The sequence below is a fragment of the Trichomonas vaginalis genome, chromosome IV (assembly GCF_026262505.1).
Source record: "Trichomonas vaginalis G3 chromosome IV, whole genome shotgun sequence".
In the NCBI taxonomy this organism is placed as follows: Eukaryota; Parabasalia; order Trichomonadida; family Trichomonadidae; genus Trichomonas; species Trichomonas vaginalis.
Genome location: NC_067206.1, coordinates 37,982,856 through 38,003,090, shown reverse-complemented (window position 1 = coordinate 38,003,090; position 20,235 = coordinate 37,982,856). Strand labels below are relative to the sequence as shown.

The 20,235-nt window shown below is 32.1% G+C and overlaps 8 protein-coding genes across 8 annotated transcripts, besides 6 other annotated features; 5 read left to right on the top strand and 3 right to left on the bottom strand.

Moving 5' to 3' along the window:
• Positions 1–388: 388 nt before the first annotated feature.
• Positions 389–1,072, top strand: TVAGG3_0241480 (mitochondrial import inner membrane translocase subunit Tim13 like domains domain-containing protein; the record flags this gene model as incomplete). The annotated part of the gene is made up of 1 exon (XM_001314792.1): positions 396–656. One exon carries the CDS (start codon positions 396–398, stop codon positions 654–656), a length of 261 nt encoding a protein of 86 aa, XP_001314827.1.
• An 82-nt stretch (positions 1,073–1,154) lies between these two features.
• Positions 1,155–2,864, bottom strand: TVAGG3_0241470 (ankyrin repeat and SOCS box-containing protein 4 family; the record flags this gene model as incomplete). The annotated part of the gene is made up of 1 exon (XM_001314793.1): positions 1,155–2,864. The coding sequence occupies one exon, from the start codon at positions 2,862–2,864 to the stop codon at positions 1,155–1,157; it is 1,710 nt and encodes a 569-aa protein (XP_001314828.1).
• Positions 2,865–4,547: 1,683 nt separating this feature from the next.
• On the top strand, positions 4,548–6,017 carry TVAGG3_0241460 (retrograde vesicle-mediated transport, Golgi to ER; the record flags this gene model as incomplete). Its single annotated transcript, XM_001314794.1, has 1 exon — positions 4,548–6,017. One exon carries the CDS (start codon positions 4,548–4,550, stop codon positions 6,015–6,017), a length of 1,470 nt encoding a protein of 489 aa, XP_001314829.1.
• Positions 6,018–6,385: 368 nt separating this feature from the next.
• Positions 6,386–6,418: a mobile genetic element.
• Positions 6,386–6,418: a terminal%2Cinverted (terminal inverted repeat of tvBac_53III transposon ID:TVAGG3_0241450).
• A 90-nt stretch (positions 6,419–6,508) lies between these two features.
• Positions 6,509–6,543: a mobile genetic element.
• Positions 6,509–6,543: a terminal%2Cinverted (terminal inverted repeat of Kolobok-1_TV transposon ID:TVAGG3_0013400).
• A 452-nt stretch (positions 6,544–6,995) lies between these two features.
• On the top strand, positions 6,996–7,950 carry TVAGG3_0241430 (uncharacterized protein; the record flags this gene model as incomplete). The annotated part of the gene is made up of 1 exon (XM_001314795.2): positions 6,996–7,950. A coding segment is annotated over one exon (955 nt), but the record flags the coding sequence as incomplete, so codon positions are not given.
• Positions 7,951–8,290: 340 nt separating this feature from the next.
• Positions 8,291–8,497: a mobile genetic element.
• Positions 8,498–9,182: 685 nt separating this feature from the next.
• TVAGG3_0241410 (uncharacterized protein) lies at positions 9,183–9,746 on the top strand (the record flags this gene model as incomplete). Its single annotated transcript, XM_001314796.1, has 1 exon — positions 9,183–9,746. One exon carries the CDS (start codon positions 9,183–9,185, stop codon positions 9,744–9,746), a length of 564 nt encoding a protein of 187 aa, XP_001314831.1.
• A 652-nt stretch (positions 9,747–10,398) lies between these two features.
• TVAGG3_0241400 (uncharacterized protein) lies at positions 10,399–10,641 on the bottom strand (the record flags this gene model as incomplete). Its single annotated transcript, XM_051227696.1, has 1 exon — positions 10,399–10,641. The coding sequence occupies one exon, from the start codon at positions 10,639–10,641 to the stop codon at positions 10,399–10,401; it is 243 nt and encodes an 80-aa protein (XP_051112682.1).
• Positions 10,642–11,829: 1,188 nt separating this feature from the next.
• Positions 11,830–20,235: part of a mobile genetic element that runs on past the window's edge.
• On the bottom strand, positions 13,466–13,869 carry TVAGG3_0241390 (uncharacterized protein; the record flags this gene model as incomplete). Its single annotated transcript, XM_051227695.1, has 1 exon — positions 13,466–13,869. A coding segment is annotated over one exon (404 nt), but the record flags the coding sequence as incomplete, so codon positions are not given.
• TVAGG3_0241380 (uncharacterized protein) lies at positions 13,969–14,220 on the top strand (the record flags this gene model as incomplete). The annotated part of the gene is made up of 1 exon (XM_051227694.1): positions 13,969–14,220. One exon carries the CDS (start codon positions 13,969–13,971, stop codon positions 14,218–14,220), a length of 252 nt encoding a protein of 83 aa, XP_051112680.1.

Sequence of the window (20,235 nt, the reverse complement as noted above, 5' to 3'; positions counted from 1 at the left end):
AAATATAACTAGTATTCTTCATCAAATTAGCTTTGTTAAAGTGGTTTCAAATGGCTTTGGTGCAAATCAAAGAAAATAATTTTTTGTTGAATAAAATATTTCAATTTATATTTGTGATGTTGACATCAAATAATCACTATTTTTGGATTTTATAATCTATGTTTTTCAATAATTCATAGATAATCAATATGGCTGTGAAACTCAAACGACATTAAGTTAGTAATTGTTAGGGAAATATTTATAATTGCAAATTGTGTAAGATGGAATTCGTTTAATGAGCTCCATTTAAGAATGATTTGTCCTGGTATTTCAATGAAATATCAAAAATAGCTTCTATTCATGAATAAGAATTAATTACGCTCCACGCCAATAATATTAAAAAGTGGCAATAAAACATGAATCCAGCAAAAGATTCAGTTATCAGGAGAACATTAAGGACGATGTCAGAAATGATTTTCGACCGATTTGTAGATTCATCATCAGATGAAAAAACAATCAGCGAAAAAGAGAAAAAGAAAATTGATCGCGCTGCATTAAAATACATTGAAGCATCAAGCTATGTTGCAAATACATTTGATGAATCATTCCAATATCTAATGCAAGTTCAAATGCAAGCGCAGGCTCAACAAATTGCTGCAAATCAAAACCAACACTAAGTTTTACAAGCAACATTACATAGTAATAGAGGTCTCAAAGTTTAAATCCTTATTGCTCTTATTGTACAATATTATTTTGTTCATAATTACAAATTTTTGTTTATTATTGATATTAGAATAAAATCTCTCTTTATGTTAATTAAAGTTAGTCATGGTTTTGTACTTATTTTCTAAATTTTTTCCTCTAAGACGTTAAAACGCAGCATTATTTCCATATTGATTTATTTCTTACATAGTTTTGTAAGTCATATATCTAATTCATTACCAACCTTATCATATCGACCTTATTTTTCAATCTTTATCTCGTAGTTAGATGCGCAATTGAAAGATTTACTTCAAATTCGCATAATTTGCACGAAATTGATTGTCAATATATCATCTTCTAAATAATGTTTACCTGAAAAGGCCCAAATTCAATTTAATCTATATTTTTGATTCTTAATTAAAATCGAAATATCAGAAAAAGAAAGATCATCAGTATTCAATTCCGGAGGAACGTTATATTTGCGCACTATGCGATTTAAGAACTCTGCATGTTTCGTAATTTCCTTTTTCTGTTGCAATTTCAAGAGCAGTTTTCCCATGTTTATCCTTTGTATAGATATTTGTATCATGTAAAATAAGTAGTTCGGCCATTTTTGCCATATTAAAGTCTGCTGCAATATGAAGAGCAGTTTTTCCATTTTTATCTTTTTCATTGATATTTATACCATGTGAAATAAGAAGTTCGGCAGTTTCTTTACTATTATTTAATGCTGCCAAATGAAGAGCAGTTTTTCCGTCATTATCCTTTTCATGGATATTTATACCATGTGAAATAAGAAATTCCGCTGTTGCTTTACTATTTTCACGTGCTACTATATGAAGAGCTGTTTGTCCATAATCATCTTTTTCATTGATATATGCGCCTAGTGAAATAAGTAGTTCAACTATTTCTTCACCATTTTTCTCTGCTGCATAATGAAGAGCGGTATTTCCATTTTTATTTTTTTCATTGATATTTGCGCCGTGTGAAATAAGAAGTTCAACTATTTCTTTACTATCATTCCATGCTGCACAATGAAGAACTGTGTTTTCACTTTCATCTTTTTCATTGATATTTGCGCCATGTGAAATAAGAAATTCGGCTGTCTCTTTACTATTATTCCATGTTACTCTATGAAGAGCGGTTTTTCCAAAACTACCTTTTTCATTGATATTTGCACCATATGAAAGAAAAAGCTTGACTATTTCTATACTATTATAATATGCTGCTTTATGAAGGACTGTATTTTTATGTCTATTTTTTTCATTGACATTTGCGCCATGTGAAAGGAAGTATTCGCAAAGTGATGGAATACGAAATCTTATTGAACCAATAAAGCATCTGTTAACATTATTTGTTTGATCGAAATAAACTAAAAATGACTCAAGATTTTTATGAGTTTTGCAAAATGACATATCAATATCGATATGGTATTCATTCATCAAGAATGTAACAAAATCAATGTTGTGCGAAATAATTGCATATTTCATGCATCTTTCATCTGGTTTTTTATATTTCAAACATTCGCTCATGATCTCTGGGTTCCTACCTAAAAATGATAATTCTAGAGATATTTGATTTATTTCTGAATTAAATTTCGTTCTTAATAACTTGAAACAATCAACTGCACCATGGTAAGAGCATAAATTAAGCAATGAATATCCGGTATTGGAAAAAGGATATAAATCACTTTTTATTGTCTGATTTTTATCAAATCCTTCGCTTTCCGTGAAGAAAATGAATTTTTCTATATCATTATCCATAATTGCCCTATAAATTGTATTTTCTGAATGAATATCGAGATTTTTGAAATCAATTTTTTCAAATTGAGCAGATTTATTTAATTTAATTCCATATTCTTTATAGAACAAGAAGATTGAAATAAGTTCGGCGCTTTTGACCTGTTTCACTTGATATTCATCAGATATGAGTTTGGCAAGAGTTAAATATGATTTTGTATAGCGATTGTTGTACGGAATGATATGCAAAATATCGCTTATAATATTTTGGGGTGGATATTTCTTTGAATCAATCAATTCTGTTTTGATCTTTTTGTAAATTGAGATTAAGTCTTCTTCTTTTTCCGTTTTCAGCTGGTATAATGCGTTATACAAATCGATGTAGTATTTATATGCGCTTCGCAGTTCAGCGTATTTGTTTAGATGAATGTTTTGATCAGACATTAAAAATTTAAACGCCATTTATTTGCTTTTTACCATCTAAAATATCTTTTAAATTCATTGGAAGAAAAAAAATATAAATTCATAGGCAGCTGCTATTTTTTTTGGTGCTACGTGCCCGTAAAACGGATCACAAAAGTGGTATTTTTTATTGTGTGTCTGTGTTCTTTCTAATAAAATCACTGAAGTATGATAAGAGTATCTTTTGTACTCTTCTAGTTTTAACACTTTAGTCCTCTATATTAGTTTTCGGATATTTAATTTCAAAGTTTAATTTGAATTTCGAAAGACTAAACGAAAAGCAAATAAAATGAGAATAGAAGTAATTTCAAAATCACATTGTCAGATTTGGCCATGGAATTTCATGAAAGGAAATATGAGAGATATTATATTTATACTGATGGTGAAGTTGATATTTCATCATCTAGCTTTTGGAACTTCTCGTCCACTGGTGATGGAGGTGCAATATACAGCGAAAGAAATATTGATTTGAATATATATCTGAGCGATTTTCTTTTTTGTAGTTGTGTTTTTAGTGGTGGTGCTATTAGATCAAAATCTGGTGATGTGAATTTATCAAAAATATGCTTCATACAAAATAAGGCCGGATATGGCAATGATTTCAATATTTTTCGTGAAATAAAGAATCTTTGTCTATCTGATATTTCCTCTTATAAAGGAAATTCGTTTACTCAGCATGGAAATGCCTTTATGGCTAAAACAAGCTGTTTAGTCGAAAATATTAATAGTTCAAGCCTTATTTCTCATTCAAGTAATTACCATGGTTGCTTCCTGGTGATATATCTTGAAACATTAAGTCACAATGTTGGATATCTCCAAAACTATAATTCTACGGGTGATTTAAGTTTGATATCAATAATGGTTAATAGCGTTCCGATAATAGTTCATCATTTCAATTCACTTCATGATATCGGAACAAAGTATATCTTGAGTTTTGGTAATTGTAGATCCTATTATTCCTTCAAGAATTTCAATATATATGATAATCAAGATGTAAATTATATTGCTATATTTTCAGGAAATAGATTAGATCTGACATTTACAAATTGCACTTTCGATGCCTCCTCTGATATTTTAAAATATTGCTCAAAAACTAGCTGCATATTTGAAGTGAAAGATTTAGAAATGAATCCTGTTTTATTATATAATTGTCTTGTTCTGAGAAATATTGTTCAGACAAAAGTCCTTTCGTATATCTATATCAATATAATATTTTTACCATTATATACTTTAATTTGTACAAATTAATTAAACTAGTTTGTATTATAGTTAGAATTCTATTTGCATGTTGCTAATAGAAGAGGAGTTTTCTCATTTAGAGATATTTTCTTCTAAGTTTTAATGCAATCCTGAGTGCAGTAGCTCCATTATCATATGTATTAATTTTTGAAAGGTGTGACAACTATGAAGTATGATGAACCAAATTGTTCTGGTTTCAATTATGGGTAATTGCTCTAATGTTTTTGATCCTTGTTTCATCAATTCATCTTACAAAATCTTGAATTTCAGACGGCCACATTTTTGTTACATTTTTCGAACCAAAATGTTTTAATCTTTGAAAGAAGTGCAGCTATAATATTGAAATATTAGATATAGCAAAATGAAAAATATTTTTGACATTGTAAACTCTAATTTACATTGACAAAAAAATAATCTAAAACTAAAATGATAAATTGCGTCGCTATCATAACACAGAACGGTAGGATTTTGATAGTCAGGCGCTTCACACATTCGAGCGACTCAAATATTGAGGGCCATTTGGGCGCTTTTCCACAATTAGTTAAGAACTCAGGACATAACTACATTGATACAGAAACATCAAGGCTTGTATATCAAGAAGTCGGTGATTTATATGTAATTATATCTGTTTCGAAAGATACAAATATAATTGAAGCGTTAGATGCTGTTACATTATTTGTCGACGTTACAAGATCAGTTGTTGGCGAAATAGTTGAAGATAAAATTATAGTTAACGCTATTGATCTCATATTCGCATATGATGAATGCGTTTTCGATGGATTTGTACGAAATATCATTGTTTCTGATGTTTCTCGCTTTCTCAAAATGGAATCAGCTACAGAAGCCGCCTATCTCAAGGAACTCGAAGCTAAAGTTGCCCAACAAAGAGAAGCAATCAAAGCACACGAAGCTTCAGTCAAAGGAAAACCTATTCCTCAGAGTCAAACATTTACTCGCCAAACGGAATTCCAGCCGTCATTCGCATCTCAAAACGAGTTCGAACCTTCACCTTCAACTTATTCTACTCCAAAAACTACAGGAATGCAGCTCGGCAAAGGCATGAGGACATCAAAAGCACGTGCAAAAGCCGTTATGGCGGAAGAAGGTCTTACAATGCAAGAGGAAGCTGAGCCTGTTCAAAAACCAGTTGAAAATACAGGATTTCAAATCCAGTTCGAAGAGAAATTCAATGCAACTGTCAGTCGCCAAGGCATAGTTAGCGAAATCTCATGGGATGGAAGACTTTACGCGAATTCAAATCAGAAATGTAAAAGACAAATTGCACTTCAAATGCCAGAAACCAACAAATTCCTACTTAGACCAATGCAGCAAGCCGATAAGAAATTATTTACAAACAGCAAATGTCTTGTTTACGATAATATTACAACTGGATTTCAACCAGGCGTTAGAGGAGCTATTTTTGGGTGGAAGAGATCCTCCAAGTCTGCTGATGATCTTCCAATAAAGGTAACATGCTGGGTTACTCAAGCTTCCCCTTCATCTACATTTTCAGGCGAAATTTCACTTAAAGCAACAGATAAAGAGTTTTCCGACTTGACAATAAAGATACCAATAGAAAACGCTGACAGAGCAAACGTCAGTTCCATTGATGGCGAATACGAAATTATTGTTGATAAATCTGTTGGAAAATCATTCCTTTTGTGGAAAGTAAGTGAACTGAATATGGATAATGACCATGCTGAAATAGAATTTTCGATTCAAGTAGATCTCGAAGAAGACAGGTTCTTCCCTATTGTTGTTAACTTTAATATTTCAGAAATATTCTGCCCATTGGATGTCGTTGACGTTACTTCGCTTGATGACGAAGATAATGGCGAACAAATCAAATATACTGTTACTAAGAATTGTACTGCAAATAAGTTTGAAATAGAATAAAAAAAATTATTTCGTAAATTTTTTGTATTTTTCTTCTTTTTAAATTCTGAAACGGTAGATAATGATGTATCTATGCTATAGTTATAATAATTCTGGGAAATAATAATTCTGTCATAAAGTAAAGCCAACAAACTCCTACTTAAACCAATTCTGTGAAATAACAATTCTGTCATAAAGAAAAGCCATTTATTTCCTACTTAAGGGTGCATGCTCTTTAAAAATCAATATATCTTTATTTTAACCGCAGAAATGTATAACAGCCATATCAGGCACTATATAATGATTTATAGATATTTTTTCCCGACCGAAGATATTAACTTTTGACCATCGAAAATTGGGATATAAACCTTGAGTGTCAAAAAAATTGAGAGAATGTCAGAAAATGGTAAGTGCACCCTTAAACCAATTCTGGGAAATAACAATTCTATCATAAAGAAAAACCAACAAATTCCTATTTAGACTAATTCTGGAAAATATCAATTCTTTCTTAAGGGTGCCCTATAGACGATAGACCACCCTCAGAAAAGCACTTTTAAGGTTATTTCTGTTAAGCTTTTATCTCGTTCAAGAGAGAGATTTTTTGAACTTTACCATATCATAATGCTTAGTTATATTATGACCAATCTCTACGATTTTGAAGATTTAAATTACGTTGAGAATTCATCGATTTTGTGATTTTTTGATTTTTTTTCGAGTTTTTTTGATTTTTTCAAAAAAATAAAAAAGAAAGAAAATAAGGAAGGCATATAGTGTTTTTATTAAAAACAATTATTACAGTAAACAATGTCGCCAATTATTGGTTTTTTGAAATAATAAATTTGAAAAATGAAATATTGAGCATATATTCTACCCAATATCAATTGACTGATTAAATACAATATATATCTTTGCTTTATTCACTTTGATTACTTTTGTATTAAAAAAATCGTAAAATTTGGCGGGATTTTAGCTCTTCCTATGGAGTATTCTATTTCATTCATGGAAGGATACACAATTGAAGATATATTAATAACATATAAAGCTGATGACTGCCAAAAAAGGGTCTATCATCGAACTGTTTATTCAAATAAGAAACCTTTTTCGCATTTCATTAATCTAAACCAGCTTAATTCAAAACAAGATCATTCACAATCAAATGTTAAGGAAGAAACAATATTCAACGTCAAATTTAAGCCTGGAGTTCCGTATAGTGACGTTGTCAAGAATCTTCTTACTTGCATTTCTCTTATATCTGGTGCAGGATTTTCAAAACACATCGAATTGGCATCACTCCTAAACTTTCATTGCCCAACAGAAACTACATTACTTGCGCATCTAAAGAGCATATTGCCAGATCTTGAGAAAGTTGCAACAGCAAGTTGTGAAGCTAATATACAAGAAATTCTTAAACATGATTCAGAATACAAATTTAATGTTTCATTAGATTGCGCATGGAGTTCTAAGCGCGATGCTTTACATGCCGTCATTACGCTTATAGATATAAATACAAACAAAATATTAGATTTTAGAATAGTTTCAAGGCATCCAGAATTAATAAAATTCAAAAGTCCCAAAATTTTGGTTGAACCAAAAATTTCACCAGGATTAATGGAAAGCTATGCATTACGTGATATGTTGAAATCTGATTTATGGAAAAAAATAAAAGTTTTTTGTTCAGATGGTGATGTTAAAGATTCAACAATGATAGAGAATTCTGGCGCACAATTATCACATGTAAGAGATCCAAATCATGTGATAAAATCAGCATTTTCAAAAATTGTCACTAAATATCCTAAATTTGAAAAAATATTTAGGATCCTTTTTGCATGCCCAACATTAAAACCAGAGCAAAAGGTTCAGAGATGGATGGGATTAATTAATAGATATCCAGGAGAATCACCAGAGCATATCGAAAAAAGAGAAATTATTACAAATATTGCTCCATTGTTTCTAAGAATCAGCAAACAATATCATACAAATTTCAACGAAGCTTTCAATTCATTGAAAGCCCATTTAGTCCCAAAAAATCTTCGTTGGATTATTGGATTTCTAGCCAGAATTTTTGTTTCTGTATTTGCGTATAATGAAGACAATTGGAAGACAAAACTAAGAAGATTGTTTCGTACCGAAATGGCTAACAAAAAAGTGACAGAAAACCTTAAATTGTGCGGCAATTTTAATTAAAAAAATAAACATTAATTTTTGTGATTGATATTATGCATTTTATTTATATTATATAAGATTTAAATTTAGGGGAAAATTGAAAAAAAATAAAATTGGAAGTCTTTAGGTAAGAAGGAAAGGGCAAGAGATATATAGTGTACCTATATACCTCTTGCCCTTTCATTCTAAGTAGAAATGGGAGAAACTTTGTCCGCATCATAAGTTATGCGGACAAAGTTTCTCCGATTTCTAATGGGAATTACAGGCTATGAGGCACTGATATATAATCAGTACCTCATAGCCTACAATTCCCCTTATTAGACTTCCAAACTTTGAGTTAATGTCAAGACATTAACTCAAAGTTTGGAAAACTTCTCGTAAGAATCAATCGTCAAAAACCTCGATTGCAGTTATATTCATTGTGTTAAATTTGATTTATTTTGAAATTTTTATAAATTAAATTTTATATAACATAAAGCGTTATGAATTAGTATTTCCATATGAATTTTATCTCGAAAATAGTAATTCTGTACAGTTATATTTCGGTTAATTTTGGAAATTTCTAGGAATACTTTAAGATAGTATGATTATATATAACTCTGCCTTCATGATTTATTTTAGCTTTCGCGCAAATATCAGTTAACTTAACTCCATTATTTGATTTTGTGATGGCTTCACAAAGCCAATCAATATCAATCTCTTCTGGAGAATGTCTTCTCATCTAGAATATTTTCAATACTTTACATACAAACATTTTTATTTCTAAAAAACTTTTTAATTTTTTCTAGGATATATGAATGAAAATAGTTAGAACAAGATTTTGAAGCTCAAAACATTAAAGATTATTAAAGATTTGTATAATATGATTAAAAATGGGAAATAATATGAGGCAATATAAAGGAATATGAATATTAAATAAATATATCTAAATAGAAAGAATCAGAAAAATCAAATTATTGGCGCCAAAAATGTCACCTTTTTGGTGAGCCATTTCGGTATGAGATAACAAAACTAAGAAGATTAATGGGTATAGATGATTCTTATTTTGATGAAGATATTTTACAAGTTATATTAAATTTCGAAAATAAATCCGATTATGACCATATCAGAAGAACTTCGGAAAACTACAGAAATCATAACAGATGCGTTCGTTACATTCCAGATGAAATTGACCCAGAATTCGCTGACTTAGTTCCTCATAAACCGTCAAAAGATGGATCCAGATCCGAAAAAATTGAATACACTGACGATGAGGATCCGCCAGCGGATGAAGAACCGTCAGAATCTGAAAATCTTTCACTTCCAACAGATTATCCAAAATTCAACAAAAAATCTATATTTGGTTCCGATATCAAAGTACCACCAGATTGGAAAAGGTTTTCATTTTTCTTCAAGGCGAAGGAAATTCCAGATGATCCCCAAGAATTCCATAATTTATTATCCAAATTTAAACAAGATCTTTATAATACGTACTCGTCTTTAATTCGTATTAATGAAGAAAACATCTCGGCTGTTGCAGTTTACGATTCTCAGCAAGCAAAAGAAATTATGAATTCAGCTTTTACTGATTTTCATAACTTTAGTTAGTATACAAGTCTTGGGTATGGTGGCACTGCGTTCCACCTTACCCAATACTTGTGAATTTGACACTTTACAAAACCGTTAACGTATATTTTACAACATGAACGCAAAAACTAACTTAACCTTAAATATTTACAAAGCCGCCAACAATTTCACCTCACTATCGTTCTCACTAACAACTTCACTAATGTTCTCATAAATTTTCCTCAATATCTTCATCATCAGTGTTAACCCTATTGTAGTCATACTTGAAGCCATAAACTTTCTCTAACTTCTTAACGTACAATTTACATAACTTACCTTCGTCATCGTATGGTTTAATGATATAACTATTTCTATCTTTATAAACAGTCAATGAAAAGTCAACTGGTCTCGGATGTATTTGAAAGAACATGTTATGCTCAGGAAGGAAGAATAAATGTTTAAATGTATGTTTGTTATATGTTTTGATTTGTATGAGTTGCTTTTGTTCTGTCATTACATCCAAATAAAATAAAAATTTTCAGTAAAATAAAAAATAAAATAAAAAATAAATGATATCACCACCCTCACACGTATGAAAACATAGCACAAAAATAAATTTAGGTGAAGTGGTGAGATCTAACCCGATTTCTAACCCGATTTCTAACCTCATTTCTACCCTGTTGAATTCATTGCTTTATTCCTCACTGTCGTCTGCTTTCTCCAACTCTTCCAACTTCTTCCTAAGTTCAGCAATGTTGTCCTCATGAAGTTTAATCTTTCTCAAAATTCCTTCTTTATCTAATGGTTGCTTTATCTTTCTAAACTGAACTCTACCATCCTTCATAGTATGAATGTAAAAACCTTCTGGAATAGTTCCTGATTTAATGTATTCTACCAAAAACTTTTGTTTCATTGCTTCAGTGACTTTAGTCGTCATTTTACTCTAAGGTGAAGCTAGCACAGCGATAATGGATTTCATGACTTTTTAGTATTTCATGCAATCTTAACAGATAGCCTTACAAGTACTTCCAGTGTCCCTAGCTGTCCCTCCTTTTTATATAACTCCATGACATTTATAATCTCGCGAAACTTAACAGGTAGCATAACAGATTAAAATCAGATGAGGTTTTGAACCAAAATTTCTAAGCAACGTTGTCAAGGATTTTTGAGGAACTAGGGACAGAGTGTGGCAAAGTCCAAGATTTAATTTATCTTCATCTGTTTCATCAGATATCTCATCTAATATGCCAATATTTTATTCATAACTCGTGGCAAACTCACTAACTTTCATTATGTTCATCTGCATGCTTCATCTGATAGAAAGTATGACTTTCATTAACTCTGTGAGATAATGAAAACTACTAGGGACAGAGACCATGGCAAAGTTTATGACTTTCATTATTTCCAGAACTTAATGAAAACTACTAGGGACAGAGACCATGGCAAAGTTCATGATTTAATTTATTCTCTCACTAACAACAAACACAAACTCCAACACTAACGACAAAAATAAGTGTCCTCACTTCTTAACAAAGTAATATGTGCTTCTTACACCACCATAGCTCAAACGTTTCTTTTCAAACATCGATTGAAACTTATTTTGAGCCATTGGCTTTAGTCTCTTTTTCTTCAAATACGCCAAGAAATCTTCTTCACATCTTTTCACTTCATAGCCTTCTTTAAACTCCTCCTTGTTAAGTTCTATGAAATCCTTTATCTCATTCTTTGTTGCAATGGCTTCTTCACGAACGACATCATGAACTATTTCATCATTGCATTCATGTATGACCTCCTCACTGTTCTCATGAACTATTTCATCACTGTTCTCATGTATGACCTCCTCACTGTTCTCATGAACTATTTCAACACTGTTCTCATGAACTATTTCATCACTGTTCTCATGTATGACCTCCTCACTGTTCTCATGAACTATTTCAACACTGTTCTCATGAACGACCTCCTTACTGTCTTTCATAAGCGTTTCAAAGTCTCCTTTACTCATTACTTCAATCTCATGCTGTTCACAGTAGTACTTAAACTCACTGTATATGTCTTTGTTGTATGTTATATTGCTTCCCATGTACTCCATGAATTTTTCAAGCACTTCCTCATAATTCACTGTTTCTTTCTTTCCACGACCTTCTAATATCATACTTGCTTCGTAAATATAACTTCTTGCAGAACCGTCTCGCTTTCTACTTCTCTTCACAAATTCTCTCATCTTGCCACCAAATACATTTGAACTACATGCAAAGAATTCATTCTCCTTCGCAAATTCTTTATATCTTCTGTAGCACTCTGTACAATTCCATCCGGATACAAACTTTTCATAGAACTCCTCGTAAAACATTTGGTAAGGTGTTTTGTTCATTTCGATGAGTTCTTGTTTAGCCCTGGTGAATGGTATCTTCCTTACATCAAATTCACTTAAATCTTTCTTCATGAAGTACGTCAGTAAGTTTGAATAAAACTCTTCATTAAAGCTTTCAATGAGATTTGAGAAATATTCGTAATTTCCTTTGTATCTGCTGCTTACGTCAATGACAACAAATCTTCTGTCGTCTTTGTCAATCTTTACTGAGTTGAAGTTGTTAGATATCATGATGATATTACAAACATTCTCTATCTTTCTTACTGGCTGACACTTCTGATTTAAGTCCAACTGAGTCTCTGTTACTATTGACTTTAGTGCGTCGTGGTTCATGACCTTAGACGTATCGCATGAGCTTAGTTCATTGCATACGATGAGCTTCATGTTCTCAATAGCAGCATTGAATCTACCAACCACATTCTCTATTGCCGTTATATTATTGTTGGCGTACTTGCTAATGAGCTCGCATAGAACATTACTAAGTACATTCTTACCAGTTCCTTGCTTTCCTATTAACAAAAGTACTGTTCCAGTCTTTCCACAAGGATTTTGAACGATGTAGGCGAACCAGTTCAAAACATACTCATAAAGCTCTTCATCCTCATTACATATGACATCGTGAACATGTTTCAAATATCCTTCAATAACGCTTTCATCTACTTCATTCAGTACCTCATACTCATATCCTCTGAAATAGCTGTAAATGTCATCTCTTTCGTCAAAGAATCTCATGCCTGACTTCATAAGATAGTTCTTGTTCTGACCCGCTTCATAAATCATCAGTGCGTTCACATCCTTCTCCTCAATACGTCCTACATAAACACTCTTCATGAGCTTATTGAATTCCTTGCTATCTACTGACACAAGTGTTGTTGTGTCTCGTATTCCATCATAATCTTTCACTAGATATGTCATACGTGCTCCGTCAATAACAACACACATCTTCTTAAGTCATTTATAACACTAGCTATGTCAATACCGTCCACTCATGTACTTATTTTTCCTCAAGTCCTTTAGTGTGAAAGTGTCTCTAAGTTCTATTTCAAGCAATTCATTTACACATCCTTTGCAATACTTCTCTATAAAATATTTCTGTCGTTCTTTACTAAGTTTCTTAACAGCTCTGAAGAACCATGTGTTTTGACTCAAACATCCTTCACAACTTCTCTCATTCATTCCTAGTTCTTTCATGTCATTATCTTCAACCTCTATGGTCTCATTGACTAAGGTCAAAGGGTTCTTAGTCATTGCTGGTCTTATCTGAAACAATGTTTGTGCAACAGGTTTAACTAGTTCAGCAACGTCCTTCCTTAATATGAATAGCTGTTTCCACTCATCTTTGCTAACAGTTCTTTCATAACCACTGACAGTAATGATTTCATTTGCTGACCTTAGACGCTTATGTTCTATCATTTGTATTGCTTTTGTGTAAGGCTTTCGTGAGCATAGGTTGTATATGTCATTCCTGCAATGTTCATTCATGCCAATAGTACTAAATCCTTTCTTTGCTGTTGAGTGCATAATATCCATTAGTTCCTGTGTTCGTATTGCTGTCTCATAAAATACAACAAGACCTTTGTCATCTATGACGTACTTACCGAAAACATTGCTTATATTCTTTAACCATGAAATAACATCCTCATTCATGCTGTCAAACATGAAGTAAGGTCTTACATACTCTTCACTTATAAGATACTCCACAAAGTACTTGTTAAGCTCTATGTCCTCGTGAGCGATTTCATTAGGTTTGATATTAGTTCCTTTTGTCATTGCTGTCATGTACTTCACTCTCATAGTTCCTTTCAATAGCGTAAAAATACTTCATTGTTTCATAACTGCTCTAAATTCTGTTCAAAATTCGTACAACATAACTTTTAACATTAGTGAAAGAACATGAGCGAAACAACAACATCTAACATTACAGAAGAAGTCAATGACAATGCCGATGAAAACATTACAGAAGGAGCTAGTGAAAATATTGACGAGTTCAGTGAGGAAGAAGATATTGAGGACGTCAATGAGAACGTTAGTGGGGAACAAACTCAATGGGAAACATTGAGAAATCATGAAGATTATGAGATTTGTACGACATATCCTTTTACTATTCGTCGAAAGAAAAACAACATATTAAGAGTGAATGCTTAAATAATCATGGTTATATTGAGCTTAGTTTAAAAAACAAAACGCATTTAAAGCATAGAATTATTGCAGAACAGTGGATTGAAAATCCAAACAATTTGAAAGAAATAGACCATATAAATCATGATAGAACGGACAACAGAATCTCAAACCTTCGTTGGTGTTCTAGATCTGAAAACAATAGAAATAAAAGCAAGTATGGCGATATAGTTTATGAGTTCGTTGATGAAATATCTGACGAAGCTGTTGAAATAACAGATTATGGTAAGCATTCGTTTGAGTTCTACTACTATGTTGAGAATGAGGACGCATTCTATTATTATACAGGTCTTAACTATCGAAAACTTCATATAAACTTTACAAAAACAGGTGATGCTTATGTTTGTATGATAGATACAGAAAACAAGAGAGTAATTTTATGCATAAACAAATTCAAACGCTTGTACGGCTTCATGTAGGACAAACATTATTTTTTCAACACTAACGCCAACACTTAGGACAAACATTCATGACTAACATTACTGTATAACATAAATGTTTTGTCATGATTTCTTAAATGTTTTGTCATGACCTCATCGTAAATGTTTTGTCATGACCTCATCGTAAATGTTTTGTCATGACCTCATCGTAAATGTTTTGTTATGACCTCATCGTAAATGTTTGTCATGACCTCATCGTAATGTTTTGTCATGATTTCATCGTAAATGTTTGTCATGATTTCATCGTAAATTTTTGTCATGATTTCTTCGTAAATGTTTTGTCATGATTTCTTCGTATATATTTTGTCAAACATGAACGTATATGTTTTGTCAAACATGAACGTATATGTTTTGTCAAACATGAACGTATATGTTTTGTCAAAACTTCTTCGTATATATGACCTCATCGTATATGTTTTGTCATGATTTCTTCATCGTATATGCTTTGTCAAGGTTTCTTCGTAAATGTTTTGTCATGACCCTCATCGTAAATGTTTTGTCATGATTTCTTCGTAAAGTGTACCAAAAATATGTTTATGTTAGAATGTTAGATCTAACACCTTTTTCTAACATGTTTTCTAACATGACCTCATGGAACTTAAACGTAAATGTTTGTTATGACCTCATGGAACTTAAACGTATATGTTTTGTCATGACCTCATGGAACTTAAACGTAAATGTTTTGTCATGACCTCATCGTAAATGTTTTGTCATGACCTCATCGTAAATGTTTTGTCAAAACTTCTTCGTAAATGTTTTGTCATGACCTCATCGTATATGTTTTGTCATGACCTCATCGTAAATGTTTTGTTATGACCTCATGGAACTTAAACGTATATGTTTTGTCATGACTTCATCGTAAATGTTTTGTCCTGACCTCATCGTAAATGTTTTGTTATGATTTCATGGAACTTAAACGTAAATGTTTTGTTATGACCTCATCGTAAATGTTTTGTCATGACCTCATCGTAAATGTTTTGTGAAGAATATAGCAATCGCCGGAATTCAGACGGTTGCTTTTTATACAAAATTCACGCAGGAAAATTCTTGAGTTTTGGTTGAAAGAATACGGTCGAGCCAAAAGTGGCTCAACCTCAAAACAAACATTTTGTGAGCTTACTAAGGCGTTATGAATGAATTCAAAGGTATTTACATACATCCTGACCTCGTTCATTTTGTTGCTGAATGGTGCTCTGTAAAGTATGCATTTTATGTCAAAGATATTATGAACTCCATAGACAAGAAAGTTCATGAGAAGTTAGATGAAGAAGAACTCGAAGATACAGTAGAAATGCAAAACATTTTTTGACGAAGTGAAGATCTTCACTTCGTCAAAATGTGATGCAAAAACAAGCATTTTATGAGCTTACTAAGGCGTTATGAATGAATTCAAAGGTATTTACATACATCCTGACCTCGTTCATTTTGTTGCTGAATTCAGCAAAAATAATGTTTACGTTAATGTTTTCACTGTTACCATGTTACCATGTGCTACCAGGTTAATTAACTTCTCTTAAAATTACTGACAACATGACATTTAGACAACAGTCCAGGAAATAAACTTCATCGTATATGCTTTGTCATGACTTCTTCGTAAATGTTTTGTCATGACTTCATCGTATATGCTTTGTCAAGGTTTCATCGTATATGCTTTGTCAAGGTTTCATCGTATATGCTTTGTCAAAGTTTCATCGTATATGTTTTGTCAAGGTTTCATCGTATATGCTTTGTCATGACTTCATCGTAAATGTTTTGTCAAGGTTTCATCGTATATGCTTTGTCAAGGTTTCATCGTAAATGTTTTGTCATGACTTCATCGTATATGTTTTGTCAAGGTTTCATCGTATATGCTTTGTCATGACTTCTTCGTAAATGTTTTGTCATGACTTCATCGTATATGTTTTCAAGGTTCATCGTATATGCTTTGTCAAGTTTCATCGTAAATGTTTTGTCATGACTTCATCGTATATGTTTTGTCAAGGTTTCATCGTATATGCTTTGTCATGACTTCTTCATCGTAATGAACGTATATGCTTTGTCAAGGTTTCATCGTAAATGTTTTGTCATGACTTCATCGTATATGTTTTGTCATGACTTCTTCATCGTATATGCTTTGTCATGACTTCTTCATCGTAATGAGTGTAAATGACCCAAAAATAATGTTTATGTTAGAATGTTAGATCTAACACGTTTTCTAACCCGATAACTAACCTGTTGAATTTTCATACGGAATCTCTTCTCTCGGTTTTCCGAGGGAAGCAATCATATGAGGAAATTCTTCTAAAAGTTCTTTTGTCTGTTGGTTTTCAAACCAATGATATACTTGCTTTGTAGAACGAAGAGTATTATAAGGCATTTTGTGAAGAATATAGCAATCGCCGGAATTCAGACGGTTGCTTTTTATACAAAATTCACGCAGGAAAATTCTTGAGTTTTGGTTGAAAGAATACGGTCGAGCCAAAAGTGGCTCAACCTCAAAACAAACATTTTGTGAGCTTACTAAGGCGTTATGAATGAATTCAAAGGTATTTACATACATCCTGACCTCGTTCATTTTGTTGCTGAATTCAGCAAAAATAATGTTTAGGGTAGATGGTTTTTAGGTGTCACTACGTCACCATGTCACCAGGTTAATTAACTTCTCTTAAAATTACTGACAACATGACATTTAGACAACAGTCCAGGAAATAAACTTCATCGTAAATGTTTTGTCAAGACTTCATCGTAAATGTTTTGTCATGACTTCATCGTAAATGTTTTGTCCTGACCTCATCGTAAATGTTTTGTTATGATTTCATGGAACTTAAACGTAAATGTTTTGTTATGACCTCATCGTAAATGTTTTGTCATGACCTCATCGTAAATGTTTTGTGAAGAATATAGCAATCGCCGGAATTCAGACGGTTGCTTTTTATACAAAATTCACGCAGGAAAATTCTTGAGTTTTGGTTGAAAGAATACGGTCGAGCCAAAAGTGGCTCAACCTCAAAACAAACATTTTGTGAGCTTACTAAGGCGTTATGAATGAATTCAAAGGTATTTACATACATCCTGACCTCGTTCATTTTGTTTGCTGAATGGTGCTCTGTAAAGTATGCATTTTATGTCAAAGATATTATGGACTCCATAGACAAGAAAGTTCATGAGAAGTTAGATGAAGAAGAAAGATACAGTAGAGAATGCAAAACATTTTGACGAAGTGAAATCTTCACTTCGTCAAAATGTGATGCAAAAACAAGCATTTTATGAGCTTACTAAGGCGTTATGAATGAATTCAAAGGTATTTACATACATCCTGACCTCGTTCATTTTGTTGCTGAATTCAGCAAAAATAATGTTTACGTTAATGTTTTCACTGTTACCATGTTACCATGTGCTACCAGGTTAATTAACTTCTCTTAAAATTACTGACAACATGACATTTAGACAACAGTCCAGGAAATAAACTTCATCGTATATGCTTTGTCATGACTTCTTCGTAAATGTTTTTTCATGACTTCATCGTATATGCTTTTCAAGTTTCATCTATATGCTTTGTCAAGGTTTCATCGTATATGCTTTGTCAAAGTTTCATCGTATATGTTTTGTCAAGGTTTCATCGTATATGCTTTGTCATGACTTCATCGTAAATGTTTTGTCAAGGTTTCATCGTATATGCTTTGTCAAGGTTTCATCGTAAATGTTTTGTCATGACTTCATCGTATATGTTTTGTCAAGGTTTCATCGTATATGCTTTGTCATGACTTCTTCATCGTAATGAACGTAAATGTTTTGTCATGACTTCATCGTATATGTTTTGTCAAGGTTTCATCGTAAATGTTTTGTCATGACTTCATCGTATATGTTTTATCATGATTTCATCGTATATGTTTTGTCAAACATGAACGTATATGTTTTGTCATGACTTCATCGTATATGTTTTGTCATGATTTCTTCATCGTATATGTTTTGTCATGATTTCATCGAAACTAAACGTATATGCTTTGTCAAACTTCTTCGTATATGCTTTGTCAAACTTCTTCGTATATGCTTTGTCAAACTTCTTCGTATATGCTTTGTCAAACTTCTTCGTATATGCTTTGTCAAACATGAACGTATATGCTTTGTCATGACTTCTTCATCGTATATGCTTTGTCATGACTTCTTCATCGTAATGAGTGTAAATGACCCAAAAATAATGTTATGTTAGAATGTTAATCTAACACCTTTTCTAACATGTTTTCTAACATGGAGATTTCATTAGATATACACATCTACCCTAAACATTATTTTAGTTAAAGTCCATCAAATATTTAGGATATTTCACCAAATAATGTTTATATCAGATGAAACAGTAAAGTATTATATCTATTAAATCGTCTATGATGTAAATGTGTATAGAATTGAAATGGAAGGAATGTGTGTATATCTAATGAAATCCTCCATGTTAGAAAACATGTTAGAAAAGGTGTTAGATCTAACATTCTAACATAAACATTATTTTTGGGTCATTTACGTTCATTACGATGAAGAAGTCATGACAAAGCATATACGATGAAGAAGTCATGACAAAGCATATACGTTCATGTTTGACAAAGCATATACGAAGAAGTTTGACAAAGCATATACGAAGAAGTTTGACAAAGCATATACGAAGAAGTTTGACAAAGCATATACGAAGAAGTCTTGACAAAACATATACGAAGAAATCATGACAAAGCATATACGAAGAAGTCTTGACAAAACATATACGAAGAAATCATGACAAAGCATATACGAAGAAGTCTTGACAAAACATATACGATGAAGAAATCATGACAAAACATATACGATGAAATCATGATAAAACATATACGATGAAGTCATGACAAAGCATATACGTTCATGTTTGACAAAACATTTACGATGAAATCATGAAAATTCAATGAGGTGAGAAAAGAGGTGAGATCTCACCTCTTCACCTAAACATTATTTTTGGGTCATTTATGCTCATTACGATGAAGTCATGACAAAGCATATACGCTCATGTTTGACAAAACATTTACGTTCATGTTTGACAAAGCATATACGAAGAAGTTTGACAAAGCATATACGAAGAAATCATGACAAAACATTTACGTTCATTACGATGAAGTCTTGACAAAACATTTACGATGAAGTCATGACAAAACATTTACGATGAAATCATGACAAAGCATATACGATGAAATCATGATAAAACATATACGATGAAGTCTTGACAAAACATTTACGAAGAAATCATGACAAAGCATATACGAAGAAGTCTTGACAAAACATATACGATGAAGAAATCATGACAAAACATATACGTTCATGTTTGACAAAGCATATACGATGAAGTTTATTTCCTGCTGTGTTGTCTAAATGTCATGTTGTCTCATTTTTTCAGAGAAGTTAATTAACCTGGTGATATGGTGACGTAGTGACACCTTCAGTTCTTCAAAAATGCTTCATAAATACCTTCCTCCTGTGTTGTTGTCTAAATGTCATGTTGTCTCATTTTTTCAGAGAAGTTAATTAACCTGGTAGCACATGGTAACAT